This window comes from Molossus molossus, unplaced genomic scaffold, assembly GCF_014108415.1.
Source record: "Molossus molossus isolate mMolMol1 unplaced genomic scaffold, mMolMol1.p scaffold_m16_p_15, whole genome shotgun sequence".
In the NCBI taxonomy this organism is placed as follows: Eukaryota; Metazoa; Chordata; class Mammalia; order Chiroptera; family Molossidae; genus Molossus; species Molossus molossus.
Window position 1 is genome coordinate 67,445,175 of NW_023425350.1, and position 18,643 is coordinate 67,463,817.

Here is an 18,643-nt window from a genome sequence, read left to right on the forward strand (position 1 = left end):
CTGACATTGGACTAAGCTAAAGTTACTGTAACCAGTTTGAAGTTCTATGCACTACCTGGCAGCCAAATTATCCCCTTTTAAAGTTGGTCTCTGAGGTTTTTTATTGTTTTATGTTTGCTAGAAAAAACACAGGCCCTGCCTAGGAACTCATTTGGTTAGAGCGTCATCTGGATATGCAAGGTTATGAGTTTGGTCTCTGGTCTAGACACGTACAAGAAGCAACCAAAGAATACATAAATAAATGGAACAACAAACTGATGTTTCTCTCTCTCTCCCCACCCCCATCTCTCGCTCCCCCCCACCTTAGTCTCTAAAAATAATAAATTAAAAAACACAGATATCTGCAGGTGTTTTAAGAAACAAATATGCCACAGATTAAATTTACTTTGTAACACTCCAATCTATATATTTGAAAATAACATATACATCAAACCGAGAAAAGAATGAGAAAACCTTTTCTAAAATCTTCATGCTAAGAATATCACATATTTCCAGTGATTATTTATTTTATTTTTATTTTATTTTATTGGTACATGCCCCTAGCAGGAACCGAACCCCGGAATCTCTGGTCTGCAGGCTAATGCTCCAACCGTGGAGCCAAACCAGCCAGGGCTCCAGTGATTACTTTAATGGAGCAACTCAGAATGCCTGGTAACACATGCGTTGTCCTGTGTGAAATGCAGAAGAGCCATGCTTTCAATGTCATCTTTCCTACTTTGAAGTAGCCTTTTTCTTGGATATGTACACTGTGAAGTGCTTTACATACATGAACCGATATCCATGAAAACCCAGTGATACAGTAACATGAAAGCCCCTCAGGGAAACCCTCCACATGGAACCAGCTGACCGCATTACATACGGATTTTGCCTTTCCCTGGGAAGTACATGGAATGATCTACTATTTGCTGTTGCCTGTTTTGGAAGCAACGTATCTCAAGGTCTCCGTTACCTTCCCCAGAAGGATCAGCGGAGGGGTCCATAGCATCTGCAAAGTCTGCTTGGCACACTTGGGTAGGAATCACGCTTTCCTGGATTTTTATGCTTCTGTGCAAGAACAGGGAGAATCTTGCCCCTCGGAGTCCTCAACGAGGCAAGAAGGCTCTGATTAGCAGCGATTGCAATTAGGTGTCTGTGGAGGAGGAAATGAACAGGGTCAGGAAACACACGTTCCCTGCTGGTGTTCTTCCAGGGCCTTGACTGACGGCCAAACAGTCACGAGTGAGCCAGGCCAGCTGGGAGACTCAGATAATTGGGATAATTAAGTGTAATTGAGTACCAATGAATAATGACTTCAGTAATTAAAGGTTCCCCGCCTTCAGGCTGTGGGCTGGAAGCGGTGCTGAGCTGAGGCGCAATGGAGCCCAAGGCATAAAAGAAATCAGTAATGCTTTTTCTGTCTCTGTTAAAGTTTGATATTTTATTATAAAATTTACATAATTTTTATTTTAAAAATATTCCATTAAAGTATTGTTAATGTTGACGACTGAGTTTTTGGTGTCCCCTTAATTTGGCACCTTAGCAGTTACCTTAGTCATCCCCCGAGTCGGGCCTTATGCCCAGAAGCCAAGTGAGGGTGTCTCCATGTGGCTTGTCCTGCCCTGGGAAGGGACTAAAGGACAGCCAAATACTTGGGCTGCTCTCACTCTTGTTTCCTGACATTTTCAAGTCACTGAGATCAGAAGAGCCGATTACATCTGCCCCAGAGATGAGAGCCCCCAGCTTGTGGGTCCTGATCGCCGGTCTCCAGATAAGAAACAGATTTGCTACACGTGACAGCGGTGCCCGAGATGCTCATGTGGAAAGTGGCAGGTGAGGCCTTGAGCCAGGCTGTGGGCCCCACAGGCTGTGCCCTGGCCACGGGGCCTGAGCAGCTGCCCTGGCTCAGTCCCCCCCGGAAAGGGGACTCAGGTACTTTCCTCACTTCACAGCCAGTTCAAGTTATGACAGAACATCTTCTAATAATTTGTATCGTCTCTTTCCAAATATGAAAGTAATATGTATTCACCGAATAGAAATTAGAAAATACACACGAATGAAAGTAATCAAAATAAATCAAAATCCCACCCCAAGAGCCACCCCTACTAGCACTTTCCTGCATCTCTCTCCAAGCTTTTTATTTTTTTAAATCTTTACCTGAGGATATCTTTCCGTTTATCTTCAGGTAGAGTGGGAGGGAGAGACAGAGAGAGGGAGAGACATCGATGTGAGGGAGACACATGGAGTGGTTGCCATCCACACGACCTCAACCAAGGCCGGGGACAAACTGCAACCGAGATACGTGCCCTTAGCGGGAACCAAAGCTGGGACTCTGGTCCACGGGCCGATGCTCTAACCGCTGAGCCAAACCGGCCAGGGCCCAAGCTTTGTTTTAACAGAGACAAATCAATGTTTATGATTTTAAAAAACAAATATTTGATACATCCAGTTTTTTAAAACACTCTTCTTTCCTAACAGTATACCCTGAACATCTTTCTCTGTCATTATGTTTTTGCAGAGAAATTTCTAATGGCTTCATAATATGTATTTATTCATTCATGAGTATTTACTGAGGGCCTGCTCCTCACCAGGTCATGAGCTAGGCCCTTAGATACACCAGTTAACAACACAAAGAATGGGCCCTCTAGGGGTGACATTTAAGTACAGGGAGGCCTTCAAAAGTAAATGAATAAATGTGTTTCCGTTAATAGGGACACTAGTCTAGATGTACCAGGGAGTCTCCTCTGATAAGAGGCTGTTATGGGCTAAACTGTGCCCCCCACCAAGCTTTCAAATATGTTGAATTTTAAACCCCCAGTACCTCAAAATGTACCCTATTTTAAAAGACAGGGTCTTTACAGGGGTAATAAACTAAAATGAGATCCTCAGGGTGATCCCTAGTCCATTCTGACTAGTGACCTTTTCTTTTTTAATCCTCACCTGAGGATATTTTTTCTATTTATCTTCAGATAGAATGTGAGGGAGGGAGGAAGGTAGAGAGATAGAGAGAGAGAGAAAGAGAAAGAGAAAGATCAACATGAGAGGGACACATCCACTGGCTGCCTTCCACAGGACCCCAACCAGGGCCGGGATGGACCACAACAGAGGTACGTGCCCTTGACCGGAATTGAACCGGAGACGCATTGGTCCTGGGGCCGATGCTCTAACTGCTGAGCCAAACTGGCCAGGACACAAGAGAAAGTTTAGACAGGGACAGGTAGGGAGGGAGATTTGAAGACGCAAAAGGAGACAGCTCTCTGAGAGAGAGAGAGCGCTGGACCAGGTCCTTCCCTCCTGGTCCTCCGGAGAAACCCATCCTGCCAGCACCTGGCCTTGAATGTTCAGTTTTCAAACTGTGAGGAGATGCATGTGTGCTCTGTGAGCCCCAGGGCGGTGCTCGGAGGGGCAGCCGCACACACTCACGCAGGGCAGGGAGGGAGGTCCGGACGCGGTGAGGGTGCCCGCGGTGTCCGGGCGTCAGTGCCAGGGCGGAACCGGAGCTCGGTCGTTTGCAGAGAACAGCAAAGGGCCAGAGGTCTGGAGAGCGTGCGAGGGGACAATGGCCAGAGGAGGTCAGAAGAGGAAGCAGGGCACCGCTGGGTCCTGGAGCTCCCTGCAGGCCTCAGAAAGGACTTCAGGTTATATTCTGGGAGAAATAGGGAATCACTGGAGAACCACCGAAGCTGACGATTTAACAAAGGTATTGGCTCCTGCTTAAGCCTAGACTAGGGGTATCAACATGTCCGCAACCCTCTTATTAACCAGTAAAATGCAATAGCGGTGCCTCTTAAAAGTTCTGAGCAGGAACTGGTTATCAGGGACAAAGGCCCCAAGTCCTAAGCCTCTGTCCCCCTGCCATCTCACTTGACCCTCCTATAGCCCATCTGATAAACGGGTAAACCGTCATGTTAACAAGGACCAGATTGTCCATGAGCTCTTCTCCACAGGGTCACTCTTCCCCCATTGTAAGGCGAACTGGTTGCTACCCTTCCCCCCTCCTCACCTCTTTCTGGGTCTTACTCCCAAGTCCCCAAGCATCAGGCTCCCTCCACTCCAACTCAAGACCCACTGGTTCCAGCCCTGGCCTGGTTTGACCTCTGGTCAACCAATGGATGCATAAGTAAGTAGAACAAACCAATGTTTCTCTCCCCCTCTCTCGAATCAATAAGTGAAGAGAAAGCCTCACAGGTGCCAACTGCCAGGATTCCACCGCACTCTCCTTTCTTGCTCTCTTCCTCTCCTCCCCTCCACGTCCTCATTCTGACTCCTCCTGGGGAACGAAGAAATGGAAGCCTCTGATGTCCGCAGATACATTTCAAGGACGCGGACACCCTCCCTTAGCACGTAGGGGGCACCGGTCTTCCTGTGCACAGTGCACCGGGGCCACACTGCTGGGGGATCGGTCATTTCTAGTTTCTTCAAACAGGCCTCTATTTGTAGGAAGAACAGAACTGAAAGGACTTTTCCCCTAAACTGCACCAAACCCAAGCTCTCTTTGTGGCGAAAAATGTGCAACTTAAACTCTGAATGAAGCTTGACCTTGGCTCTACGCTCATTCTGTGACTGTAGATGAAAATTTTGTGACCAAAATGGATTAGGATATAATAAATATTTCTGTCACATCAAGTGGCCATTAGTGATCAGATTAATAGATCTAATTACAGGTGATTTTTTGGAGAAGAAAGCTTTTTTTTATGAATAATGAAAGCTGGTAAAACTGGGAGCACCACAAAATTAAATTGTGTCCTTCATGCTTGCATCTCGATCTGGCTGACCTTGGATAAAGCAATATAAATATGAAGTACACACAGGCTGCCTTTTGGTATCTCTTTCTCTTCTCTGTACCTCTATCAGGTGACCTAACCTTCATTTGCAATTCAGTTGTGGAGACCATGTGATCTAGCTGCTTCAGCCACATGCACATCTATCCTTCTTCCCTCACTGCCTTTCTTCCTCCCTCCACTCATGCATGTATACATCCATCCACCCATCATCATCCATCCACCCAACCACAATCATCCATCCATCCACCCAACCACAATCATCCATCCACCCATCATCATCCATCCACCCAACCACAATCATCCATCCATCCATCATCATTCTATCTACCCACCCACCCATCCATTCACTAGTGTGTATCAACTGTTTGCCATGTGCTGCACTACGGGGAATGTTGTTCTTATATAACACCCACTGTTAAACTGTCCTACTTTATAGATGTGGAAAGTGGTCTCTACTTTACAGATGTGGACCGAGGCTTTGGGCAGGTGAAGAAGCTTGCCCAAAGCCGCACTGTGAGTGAGCAGCAGAAACGGGGCTTGATCTGAAGCTAGGACGCAGCCTCAATCCCCAGACCAGCAGCCTCGGCGTCTCCCTCACCTGTCTCGTGTCCTTGGTACTCCCTTCTCCTTAGCCACAGGCCCACACCTGTCCCAGCCTATTCCAGCAAAACCTGAAAATTTGAAAGAAAGGCATCATCTATACACTATGGACCCTATAGCTGGATAACAATTTACAAAATAAGCAGAGGCTGTATCTCTGTACAAAGCTCAGCTGTGGGTCCCCTTCACAGAGCCTTAGACATGGCAGACATTCAGCTGGTGCTCCATGTGTGCCCTGCAACCACCCCATCCCAGGCTTAGCAGCTGCTCTCTTCAATACACTTAGTTTTTAAAATGCTAGAACTGCCTAGTGGATCGGAACAGAGAAAGATGAAAAAAGACTGCCCTGCTTTTCTCTCAGATTTTCCCCGAGTTTTATTCATTTTTAAATCCAAAGCAGACACTGTCATTTTACCTTGGTACTACTCTGGAACTAAAAACTCCTGCTGCTGCTCAGCTGTGGATACTGGGAGCCTACGTTTGGAGTTGAGGAAGTTCTTCAGAGCGTGTCTAGCATCGCCATGCCTGTGGTTAGTCTCTAAGATCTGGAGAAAGAGGAGGCGCCCACTCGCACCACCCCTACTGTGTACTACTGATGTCCGAGCCAGAGCCCTTAGGCAAGAAAGATAATAAAGGACACCCAAACCAGAAAGAAGAAATAAAATTGTCTGTTTGCAGATAATGTGACTTTTACATGTAGAAAAACCTAAGACTCCTCTACAAAACTGTTAGAATTATTTTTAAAAACTCAGTAAAGTTGCAAGGTTCAAAATAAACATAGAAAAATCCATTACCTTTCTATACACTAACAGTGACTTGTCTAAAAAAAGAAAGAAAACAATCCCAGCGTCAATAGCTTCAAAACATTAAAATACCTGGGAAAAATTTAACCAGGGGATTAAAAGATCTGTACACTGAAAACTGTAAGACACTGATGGTGGAGACTGAAGACACAAACAGAATGATATCCTGTGCTCCTGGTTCAGAAATATTAATATTATAAAAATGTTCACACTAATCAAAGCAATCTCTAGTTCAATGCAACCCCTATAAAAATTCCAGTGGCATTTTTCACACAAATAAAACAGTCTTGCCCTGGCTGGTGTGGCTCAGTGGCGTCAGCCAGTGCACCAAAGGGTCACGGGTTTGATTCCTGGTCAAGGACACGTACCTGGTTTGCAGGTTCGATCCCAGGCCTCAGTCGGGGCATATGCAGGAGGCAACCAATTGATGCTTCTCTGTCTCTCTCCTCCCACCTCCCTTCCACTCGCTCTAAAAAGCAACAACAACAAAAAATCCTCCGGTAAGGATTAAAAAAAAGTCCTAAAAATTTTATGAATGACATAAGATCCCAAATAGTCGAAGTAATCCTGAAGAAGAACAAAGCTGCACCACTTTCTGATTTCAAACTATATTACAAAGTTATAACAATGAGAAGAGTAAGAATAAATCCAAACACATAGACCAAGTGAACAAATTCAAGTGCCCAGAAATAACCCCCTGCATATAAGTTCAACTGCTACTTGACAAGGGAACTAAGAATGTTCATCAGGGGAAGAAAAAGATCTTCAGTAACAGTGTTGGGGAAAGCGCATATCCACCTGCGATGAATAAAATTGGACCTTTATCTTTTTCTTTTTAATCCTCACCCGAGGATATTTTTTCAAATGTCTTCAAATAGAGTGTGTGGGGGGAATATCACTGTGAGAGAGACACATCGACTGGCTGACTCCCTGACCAGGGTCGGGGATGAACCGCAACCGAGGTATGTGCCCTTGGCCGGAATCAAGCCTGCGACTCCTTGGTCCGCGGGACAATGTTCTAACTGCTGAGCCAAACCAGCCAGGGCTGGACTCTTATCTTACACCATTCATAAAAATTAACTTTAGATAGATATTAGATTTAAACTTAAGATCTGAAACTGTGAAACTCCTAGAACAGGGGAAAAGCTCCTTAACATGGATTTGTTAATACATTTTTGGATGACACCCAAATCACATGCAACAAAAGCAAAAATCAACAAGTAGGACTACATTAACCAGAAAACATTCTGCAGAGTAAAAGTAACAACCTACAATTTAAAGGGAACCTACAAAAAAATCAGGTAAGACACAAAATAAGCATTTTCAGTGATGGTTACTTGGAACTTTAAAAGAATCAACTCAAAAACTTCTTACAGAAATAAATAGGCTTCTTACATTCAAACTTCCATGTAGAAAACATAGGAAAAAATAGATCTGATTTAATATACCAACCAAAAGTTTAGTTCTGAGTACTTAAATCAGTACTAGTATAACAAAATTAGGTTTCTCAATTGAGGGTGGCATTTCAAGACACAAAAACAGAAAATGTCATTTAAAACTTTTAAATCAGGGTATAATACAAAACATTTTAAAATTTCACAGCAACAGAAATTTTAAGAAGTCAAGAAACAAGACGATAAATTGGGACAATATCTGCATCTCATATACCAGGGGCTCCTACGAATTAACCTGAAAAAGAACAACCGAGATGAAATGTGCACGAAGGACAGAGTCCACTGGAAAACAGAGCTCTTGAATATACGAGTGCACTTGGCACAATTCATGAGAACACAAATGCAGCTACAGGGAAATGCCATTTTTTGCCTGTCATAGCAGCAAAGGTCACAGAGCTGTGGTGTTAGTGGGGGTGTGGGGAGCAAAAACTTCCCTGAAGGCTGCCACAGACCCTATGGGGGGCAATTTGCAAATACAGGGTGTCCCAAAAAATGTATACCGGGTGTCTGTAGATTCTGTTACATTTTTTTGGTTTATTTATTTTTGTTGCTGTTAGTCCTTACCTGAGGAGTCTATTACATTTTTAAAATGAAATGTATTTCAATAGACACTGGCTTATAATTAATTCAGGCATACTGACAACAATCAAGCCATCACATGAATATCTTTTGCAGACTGTTTAGAGAGAAACATTTACACAAACGATGAACGTGGAGGCACTAGGTTCAGGGTGAACAGCCCAGCATTTACAAAGTGACTTTCCAGGAGTGTCCGTGTCTCATTTCCGAGAACGCTTGTGTTCTAGGAGCAGCACAATCAGCCTGTTACGGAGGGTCTTAATCTTGTTCGAATAGTGTTGCTGAAATATTTTCTTCAGCTTTTGCCTTAACAAATCCAAAGACGGAAGATGATGACAATCTGGTATATTCAACATGATGTGGAAAAATTCATTCCACATATCCAGATGCGGAAGCCTGAGCAAACAAAGCAGAAGAAAGAATAAAATGTAGCATTTAAAACATGCAGGGAAACCCCACTCTTTTTTTTTATCCTCACCCCAGAACATTTTTTGCATTTATCTTCAGATACAGCTGGAGGGAGAGAAGGAGGAAGAGAGAGAGAGACACATTGATGTGAGAGACACACATCGAGTGGCTGTTACCCCTATGACCCCAAACTGCAACCAAGGTACATGTCCTTAGCAGGAAATGAACCCGGGACTCTCTGGTCCACGGGCCAACACTCTAAGCGTTGAGTCAAACCGGCCAGGGCAGGGCAGCCCCACTCTTGCCTCTGGACTTGGACAGCAGAGCTAACAACTTCCACTTACACCCAACTCAATGCATCAAGAATAGGAATGTTCAATCTATTTATAAATAAGAAATATAATTAAATGTCTTTACATACCTTGTTCCCAAAAGTGATTTAAGAAAAGTAGTCTTAGTAATAATAGCTTTTCAGTGGAAAAACCTTCTCTTTTAAATTTTTTTTAAAGAATATTGATCTGTGTTTTGCTAGCTGTATTTGCTCTCTTGCCAGAATCTGATAATCTGGTCAATGGCTCTGACGAGCCTAATTGCGTTAAGTGCAAGGACCAGGCAGACAGGGTGGGTTGCCCAGAACAGAGCTCAGATTGCGAGTTCTAACCACGGTAACGGCCAAAGCTAACTGTAAAAACTCCAGAGCATGGAGATAACGCACTGGGGAAAATTTGTGTTCCAGGCAGGAGATCTAGCCCATTGCCATCAAGTCTGCTGAGGGTTAACTTAAGCCTTCTCTGGTCAGAGATGGAAGCCTTCTGAATAACACTCTGGTCCTTCCATTATGAACAAGAGAAAGCACTTAAAACCCTCCCCTAGGATGGACAGCTGCTTCATCACATTCCTTTGTAATTTACAAAGCATTCTTTCTCTTGTTTCTTATAATAAACATCTGGGGTAGGCAGGGTCATCATTATTTCCGTTACATGCGCAAGAAGACAAACAAACAGAAACCAAAGGCTCAGCACCACCAGGTAAGCAGTGTGTACAGGTCAGGAGCTTCCATTGCTTCCATGACGCACTGGCTGCCCCACCGTCACAGATGGGGCAGAACAGTGATGCTATGGAACTTGCTCACTGTACCCAGCGCCCAGACTGTGCCATGTCACCATATTTGCCAAGGCACAAGTTTTCTATGCAGTGGCAGAGATCCATACCCGCCCCTCCCAGATGGAACTCAACATTCCACCATATTTACTCTTTTCACTGTAGCACTGATGCTAACACCCACCTTCTAAAAAGACCTTCAGGCTTCCAGACTCCTCCTTCATTTTTCACTTTCATGTAAGAGCCAAAAAGCATGCAGTACACTGTTGCAGCAACTCCGAAGTAATCAATCTACAAAGAAAATATAGGTCTACATAACTAAAATACTAATTCACACATCAGTGTATCAGGATGTCTCTCTAACTCACTCACCAAGCTACATAATCACAAGATGTTACTTACGTTCATTTATTTATTTTTTAAATCCTCACCTGAGGTTATTTTTACATTTATCTTCAGACAAAATGGGAGGAAGAGGGGAAGAGGGGGAGGGAGGGAGGGAGGGAGAGAGGGATGGGGGGAGAGAGAGAAAGAGAGAGGGAGGGAGGGAGGGAGGGAGAGAGAGAGAAACATCGATTGGTTGCCACCTGCACGACCCCAACCCCAACCCTAACTGGGGTGGGAGACGAACCACAACCTAGGTGCATGCCCTTGGCCAGAATCAAACCCGGGACTCCCTAGTCCGCAGGCCAACACTCTAACCACTGAGCCAAACCGGCCAGGGCAAGATGTTACTTTTAAAGAATTTGAACATCATTTGTTAAAGTATCCCCTGATGTGCCCTACTGAATGCCTGGCTAGGTCTTTGCTAGAACCTTCCACGGAGAGATCACCCACTGCTCCCTGAGGTAGCCCCTTAGAAAGCTTTGGTCTCCTTGAGCTATTGTGTCCTTCCAAGTCCTTCATTTTGTCACCTGGAGGCAAACATAACACTCTAATGCCCGACCACAGGGACAGCTAGGAAGGCCTCCCAACTCCTTGCCCTGGGACCCTGGCCTCTGCTCCCACTTCACTTTGTCTAAAACCTCTCACTGCAGAACATGCTCCTAACTGAGCACAACTCAAGCACAGCCCACATTCCAGAAAAGGGGACTGGAGTAGCTCGAACTAACTAGATGCCCAAATTCATTAAGTGCAATAAAGGAAACTGTTTCTTTCCAAAGCTCTCACGTCAGTCCTATACCTGGTAGTTCCACGGTCTGTTGCTGAGCATCTCGGTGCACTGAAAACCGGATGTTTCACACCTGGCTGTAAATGCAGTTCCTTTTGGAAAAAGTTTCATATCTATACTCTGACCCAGGTCAATCAGTGCTAAGCCAGCAGATAAATCATCATCTTCTCCGTCCTGTTCCAAAAATCTGTGTTAAACACAAACCAGGCCAGGCCGCATGAGCACAAATAAAAAAACTTCTGCTGGGCAAACGGTAAGAGGAAAACCTTTAAAAATGCAACACTCGCCTGCTGCCAAGTATGAAGTTGTCTGGCTTAATGTCTCCATGGATGATCTCGCAGCTGTGGATTTGTTCGACCATGTACAGCATTCTGATAGCAAAGGAAAGCACCAGAGCCTGAGGCATCACTTTCTCAGGGGTGTTTTTATAGAGATTAACGGCATTCTAGAAACAAAGGAAAGTGGAATTATGAGTTGGCTACACAGGATCAATAAAATTTCAAGTCAAGAGCTTTGTCTCCACCTACCATTCCAGTAAAAGCTCCAAGTACACAAGGTATGTGTGAGGCACAAGACAACAATGGACTGCACATTCATGTCCACATCATCAAAGTGATCCACTTACCAGCAACGTTCCGTAGCTGTAGAGATCTCCCACTAATACACTGCCGTCCTGGAAGAAGTGGGCAGAATAGAACTTGATAAACATGTGTCGCGCATCAGGCCTCAGTCTATCCATCAGCTGGGTCCCGATGTAGAATTCCCAGGGATTGGCAGGCTTCTGGACCTGCAAACCAAGTGACATTCAAATATAGTCTCACATTATGGAAAATAATGGCAAGAAAGCAACTTCCATGCCCGTGAGGGTCGCAGGTGGAAGTGACGACAGGCGGCTGCTGCAGTGTGGGGCCTGCTGCAGCGCGATCCCAGTGGCGAGGCGGCTCGGAGTCATGGTAGGGTGACTGTGGTTCTTAGATAAAACCACTACTGTCTCAAAAAGGAAAGAAGGAAGAAAAAGCCCAGTCGGTGTGGTTAGCATAGACCCATACACTAAGAGGTGCCCAGTCAGGGCACATGCCCAGGTTGTGGGTCGATCGTCAGTGGGGCGTGCAGGAGACAGCCGATCAATGTTCTCTCTCATCGATGTTTCTCTCTCTCTCTCGCACTTTCTCTCTCTCTCAAATCAATAAAGAAAAATATTTTTAAAAAAAAGAAAGTAAAGAGGCTGGCAAGCTCAAATTCTAAAATGCATTTCCACACTGAACAAAAAGCTGCCCAGATCATTTACCTTCAAAACAAATTTCTGTTTACTTTTGGTGTCCTTCACATCTCCGTGGGTGACTTCGTAGACTTGGGCAAAAGCCCCCTCTCCAAGTAGGTGATCAATGTAGACCAGCAAAGAACCTTAAACAAATATGTCAATGTGGGGGGAAAAAAGGCCAAAACATTAAAAACTTTATCAAAATGAAGTATTTGTAAAATTTTCTAGGTGCCTGAATTGCTTTAACAAATAAACATAGACACAGCCTTACCACCCCCCACGCCCTTTCAGGAAATGCTTTCCCATCTTCCATGACAGTCACATACCTGCCACAAAATAGCCCCCTTCGAAAATGACTCCATGGAGGACCATGGGCAGCACTGCAGGCAGCCCTGTCACTCCGTGGCATGGACCTGGGCAGCATCATCTCTTCACCAATGTGCTCACATTTAAAGGGGTCATACCTGCGTTGCCTACTTGGCAAGACCATTATGATGCCAGAAAAAAACCATCAAATCCTCTGTCGAGTGCTAAACAAAGCTGTAACGTGCCTTTAAAAATGCAAGTGTTCTACATTTCTACATCAGGATAAAAACAGCAAAATATAATTGTGCCAATACTTCTAATAGATAAACTTTACTGAAGCACACCTTTTGCTCTGCATCCAGTTTTACATAACCATGGTATGCTTGTCACAAACAAAGAACCGACACTGTATGTTACTACTGACTAAACCCCGTACTTTGTTCAGATATCACTAGTTTCCTCTGAATGTTAGGACACAGGCATCAAGTCTCCTCAGCCAACAAGAGGCTCTGACAGTTCCAAGGAGCACTGGTCAGACAGGTTGTAGAATATACCTCAAATTGGGTCCGTCTTTATATTTAACAGTAACACTAATGTTATTGTTTTTGGGAGAAAGACCACAGAGGTGAAGTTGTAATATACTTTTTAATTAAAAAGAATAATTCACATATGCAAAATCAAATATAAAAAAGTAGACTTCTGGTGTCTCGTCTGCCTATAAAGAGCCTGGAAGTCATCACTCCACCCTCATAAAAAGAAAAAGCTGAAAAAAGGAAAATCAACAATTCTTCTTAGAGCCATTAGAGAACTGAGGTCATAGGGCAAACTGCTAGCTCCCGAAGTGAGAAGTCAGACAGGGGCATACAAAGAATAGCAGCTTGCTGGAGCAGGGTCCCAGGAGCAGGAACCCCAGTACTTGGGTGTGTTACGACAGAAAGAACTGACAGTCTCCGACCCATATTTAAGAACAAGTTTCTAGGGAAACCCAGACTTAACAGGAGACAGAAATAAGGACACAAAGGGAAATAGCTCTGATACCTCTAGTGATAACAACAGCAAATACAGCCAAAACCCAAGCTAGATATGCACAAACCTTACACAAAGGCCAATTTATCTCTGTTCCTTTGACCCAGCATATCAGGTCTCAGGTCTAACACATATGACAAGGAACACTATAAGACAAAAAACGCAGCCTGAAGAGACAGAACAACCATAAAAACCAGACACGACTACAGCACAGATTCTGGAATTATAAGATTGGATATTAAAAATAATTTTGATTAATATGCCAAGGGCTCTAATGAAAAAAAAAAACAACATGTAAGAAGAGGTGGGTACTGTAAGCAGACAGACTGAAACTCAGAGAAAGAATCCAAAGGAAATGCTAGATAGAAAGACACTGACAGAAACAAAGACTGTCTGATGGGCTCATCAACAGGTTGCACATGGTTGAGAAAAAAATCTCTGAGCTTGATGACATGTTGCTAGAAACTTCCAAAACTGAAATGCAAAGAGAAAAACAAAGTTCCAGAACTATGAAATAATTACAAAAGGTGTAACATGTATGAGAATACAACAACAACAACAAAAAAAAACCAGAAGAAATACTTGGAGTAATTATGTCTAAAAACTTCCAACATTATTGGCAGACACTGTCACAGATCCAAGAATCTCAGAGAACACCAAGCAAGAGAAATACAAAAAAGTCTACACTTACCCATGTGATAGTCAAACTGCAGGAAATCAGACAAGGAGAAAATACTGAAAGAAGCCAGAGGATAAAATCACCTGCAGAGGAGCAAGGACAAGAATCACATAGACTTCTCTTCAGAGAGTGGATAGAATAAGTGTGGAAAGAAAAAAACTACCCACCAAGAATTCTGTGTCCAGTCAAACAATTTCATTAAAGGTGAAGAAGAAATAAAGACTTTCTTAGATAAAAAAAAAAAAATTAAGGGAAATCTGTCACCAGTAAACCTGCCTTGCAAGGAAGAAATATTTTTAAGAAGTTCTTCAAAGACAAGTAAGATGATATAGGTCAGAAACTCAGATGATAAAAGTGTAGAAAAAGGGATACAATAAAATCTCTCTTTTTTTTAATCCTCACCCAAGGATATCTTTCTATTTATCTTCAAATAGAGTGGGAGGAAAGGGGAGAGAGGGAGAAAGAGAGAAACATCGATGTGAGAGAGGCACATTGACTGGTTGCCACCTGCACGACCCTGACCAGGGCTGGGGATGAACCACAACCAAGGTATGTGCCCTTGACTGGAATCGAACCTACAACTCATTGGTCCACGGGCCGACGCTCTAACTGCTGAGCCAAACCGGCCAGAGCAAAATAAAATCTGTTATGTATTTGGTAAATACAGTTTATGAATAAATGAAATGAGTGACCAGTCATGCTATTAAGGGACATGAGGGAAGAATTGGTGATATTCTATTATCAGGCACTTGGCACTACCATGAAGTGGTTATTGTGTTATTTGAAGAGTGGACTTGAATTGTTGTAAATGTGTATTGCAAACTCTAGGGCAACCATTGAAAACAATAGGAAAAGAATTATAATTGATATGCTAAGAGAAGGGAGAAAATGGAATCATATAAATACTCAATTAAAACCAGAGAAGGCAGAAAGAGAATGGAAAACAAAAAAAGGAAACAAAGAACAAGGGTAATGAATCGAAAACAGTTAACAAATATGGTAGAGCCCAGCCAGTGTGGCTCAGTGGATTGAGCATCATTCCACGGACAGAGAGGTCCTGTTCCATTCCCCAGGGCATATGCCCAGGTTCTGGGCTCAATCACCAGTAGGGGCCATGCAAGAGGGAGCCAATCGATGTTTCTCTCTCACATTGATATTTCTCTCTCTCGCAACAAAAATAAAATAAATAAATAAAATGTCTAAAAAAATGTGGTAGATATTAATCCACCCATATCAATAATCACTTTAAATTATCAGCACACTAAATACATCAATGAAAACAGAGATTGTCATGGTGGATAAAAACCCAAGACCCAACTATATGCTGTCTACAAAAAACATCTTAAATATAAAGATAAATGAAAAGTAAAGTGACGGAGAAAGATATGCCATGCTAACATGAACCAACAGGAAACTAGAGCAGCTATGTTAATTTCAGAAAGAGCTGACTTCTAAGCAAGGGAAGCTATCAGGGATAAAAAGAGGTATTAAATGATAATGAAGGAGTCAATTCTTCAAGAAGACATAATAGACTAAAATGTGTAAAAATAGCATTAAATCAGTAAGGCAAAAATTGATAATCCTGCAAGAATAGATGAACTCAATATTATAATTGGAGATTTCTCATCCCATTATCAGGCAGAAAATCAGTAAGGCCAAAGTTGAACTGAACAGCACCACCAATCAACTGTCTAATTGACATTTATATACAATTTCATCCAACAACAGCAAAATACACATTTTTCTCAAGTTCACATGGAACATTCACAAAGAAATACCACATTCTGGGCCATAAAACACATCTTAACAAATTAAAAAATAAATCACATAAAATGTGCAGTCAGAATACAATGGAATTAAACTAGTAATCAATAGAAGGGTAACTGGAAAGCCCCGAAGCAGTTGAAAATTAAACAATGCACAAGTCCAAGAAAAAATCTCAAGGGAAATTAAAAAATATTTTGAACTAAATAAAAATGAAAGCACAATTTATTGAAATTGTTGAATACAGCAAAAGCTGTACTTAGAGGGAAATTTGTAGCATTAAATGTGCATGTTAAAGAAGAATGATCTAAAATAAATAATCTGAGTTTCCACCTTATAAAACTAGAAAAAGAGCAAATTAAATCCAAAGTAAACAGAAAAAAAAAAATTAGAGAAAAAAACAAACAAATGAAATTGAAACAGAAAATCAATAGGTAATATAAAAAACAAAACAAAACAAAAGCTGATTATTTAAAAAGATCAATAAAGCAAATAAGCCCATAGCCAGGTTACGTAAGAAAAAAAGAGAGGATGCACATTGCTACCTTGAGAAATGAAAGAGAAGCATCACTGCAGGTTCTATGAACATTAAAGGGGTAATAAAGGAATACTATGAGCAATTTTGCGCCTACACATTGGATAACCTAGATGAAATGGACCAATTCCTTGAAAGAAATAATTGACCACAATTCACACAGGAACAGACAATCTGAATAGGCCTATATCTAGTAAAGAAACTCAGTCAATAATTAATAGGCTTTCCAAACAGAAAGCACCAAGCCCAGATGGTTTCACTGCTTAATTCTACCAAACATCTATGGAAGAAATTATATGAATCCTCTATAATATTTTTCAAAGCACAGAAGCAGAGAGAAAACTTCCTAACCATTCTATGAGGTCAGGATTACCTTAATACCAAATCAGGCAAACACATTACAAGAAAACCATAAACCAGCATCTCTCATGAACATAGATGCAAAAATTTTCAACAAAATGTTAGCAAATTGAATCCAAAGAAGTATGAAAAGAATTATACACCATGACTATGTGGGATTTAATCCAGGTATGCAAGGCTGACTGAATATTAAAAAGTCAGCTAATCTAATCTATAGAGAGACAAAATAAAAATCACATGGTTGCATTAATAGCTATAGAAAAAGTATTTAATAAAATTCAACACCCATTCATGAAAACAATTCTCTCAACTTGATCAAGAACATCTACAAAAAACCTACAGCTAACACCATACTTAAAAAATTTTTTTTTCTTTACTGATTTTTAGAGAGAGGAAGGGAGAGAGAGATAAACATCAGTGAGAGAGAACATCAACTGGCTACCTCCTACATGCCCCCCACTAGGGATCGGGCCCACAACCTAGGCATGTGCCCTGATTGGGAATTAAAACCGGTGACCTCTGGGTGCATGGGTCAATGCTCAACCACTGAGCCACACTGGCTGGGCTAACACCATACTTAATAATAAGAAACTAGATATATTTCCCCACTAAGATCAGAACAAGGTGAGGATATTTCTTCTCATTTCTCCTATTCAACACAATGTACAATACAAAGAGAGAGAATCCTAATATAAACTTCAGTTAATAATAATGTAACTACTGGCTCATTAACTTCAACAAATGTACCACACTAATGCAAAATGTTAATAAGGGAGTCTGTGTGTATGTGTGTGGAAAGTCCGTTGTTCCCATTGTTATCCATATCCACTGTTTCCCACTCCCATTTTTATTAGTTTTGAGTGCCTTTCAAGAACTCTCTGGGAATACTATCAAATACTATATATGTGTATGATCTTCCCCTTTCTCAGAAACAAAAAGCAGCACACAGTACTAGACTGCCCTTTCACTCAACAGCATGCTGTGGAGGTCATCATCTCCTTTAAGCAGAGAGCCGCATTTCACTGCAGAGATGTCTGATCACTTATTGACGTCGTCTCCATTGATAGCAACATAGCTTCCGACCTGCTGCTTCCACAGGCACACCTCATTTGGAATGTTGCAGTGTACTGCAGGAAATCCTTAGAAGTGATTTCTGTGTCTAAAAGTATGTGCATTTTAAATTTTGATAGGTATTCTCAACTGGCCTTCTGTAAGTTAGAGCCCCAAGAGCAATCAAAATGCAACCCATTGTCACGGCTTGGTCCCATGTTTTCTGCTTGGTCCTACGAATAAAACTCTTATCTATCCATCCAAAGGTGGTGGTGCCAGGAGCAGAATCACACACACACACGGGTTACCACTGACTTCCCACAGAGAAACGAGAGTTTAAATGATACTACCATGCAGTTCTTACCCAGCTGAAACTCAGTCTTCGGCTTGATGGCAGGAAGTTTACAATGCCACTCGAAAGCATTTGGACTGGACCGCACAGGTTGAGAAAGCCTGGACAGAAGTTTGAAAATCAACTGATCATCCCATGGATTCTCAACCGTGACATCTTAAAGGAATGGGAACAAAAATAGAAAAATTCAGTATCTAAGATCTAATGCAAGTGAAAACATGCATTAAATAAGTTTTCAAAAGCCTCATCTGTAAAGAGCACTGATTTAAATAATAAAGAACCACTTTCAAAAGTCAAAAAGGGTGGTTCTGCACAGTTCATTTGTCACTTTAGATTTACAAATTTAGACCAATATTCAGTTGAGACAAAGGAAATCAACACCAAGGGCACGTGTTTCACTCATCCGGAACTGCTAGATACTGCCTTTGGCATAA

General features: G+C 42.2%; 1 protein-coding gene across 5 annotated transcripts in view; it reads right to left on the reverse strand.

Moving 5' to 3' along the window:
* Positions 1-8,293: 8,293 nt before the first annotated feature.
* BUB1 (BUB1 mitotic checkpoint serine/threonine kinase) overlaps positions 8,294-18,643 on the reverse strand; it is a 51,084-nt gene continuing 40,734 nt past the window's right edge. For 2 of the 5 annotated variants that reach the window (XM_036262342.1, XM_036262343.1), the window contains exons 19-25: positions 18,222-18,365; positions 12,165-12,280; positions 11,502-11,663; positions 11,164-11,321; positions 10,889-11,063; positions 9,890-9,996; positions 8,294-8,592 (exon numbers count right to left, since the gene is read on the reverse strand). In XM_036262342.1, the coding sequence (XP_036118235.1) occupies positions 8,397-8,592; positions 9,890-9,996; positions 10,889-11,063; positions 11,164-11,321; positions 11,502-11,663; positions 12,165-12,280; positions 18,222-18,365 (1,058 nt within the window). In that variant the 3' untranslated portion in view covers positions 8,294-8,396. Of the gene's footprint in view, positions 8,593-9,889; positions 9,997-10,888; positions 11,064-11,163; positions 11,322-11,501; positions 11,664-12,164; positions 12,281-18,221; positions 18,366-18,643 lie in introns of those variants that run through there. The other 3 variants (XM_036262344.1, XM_036262346.1, XM_036262345.1) reach the window with 3 other exon arrangements.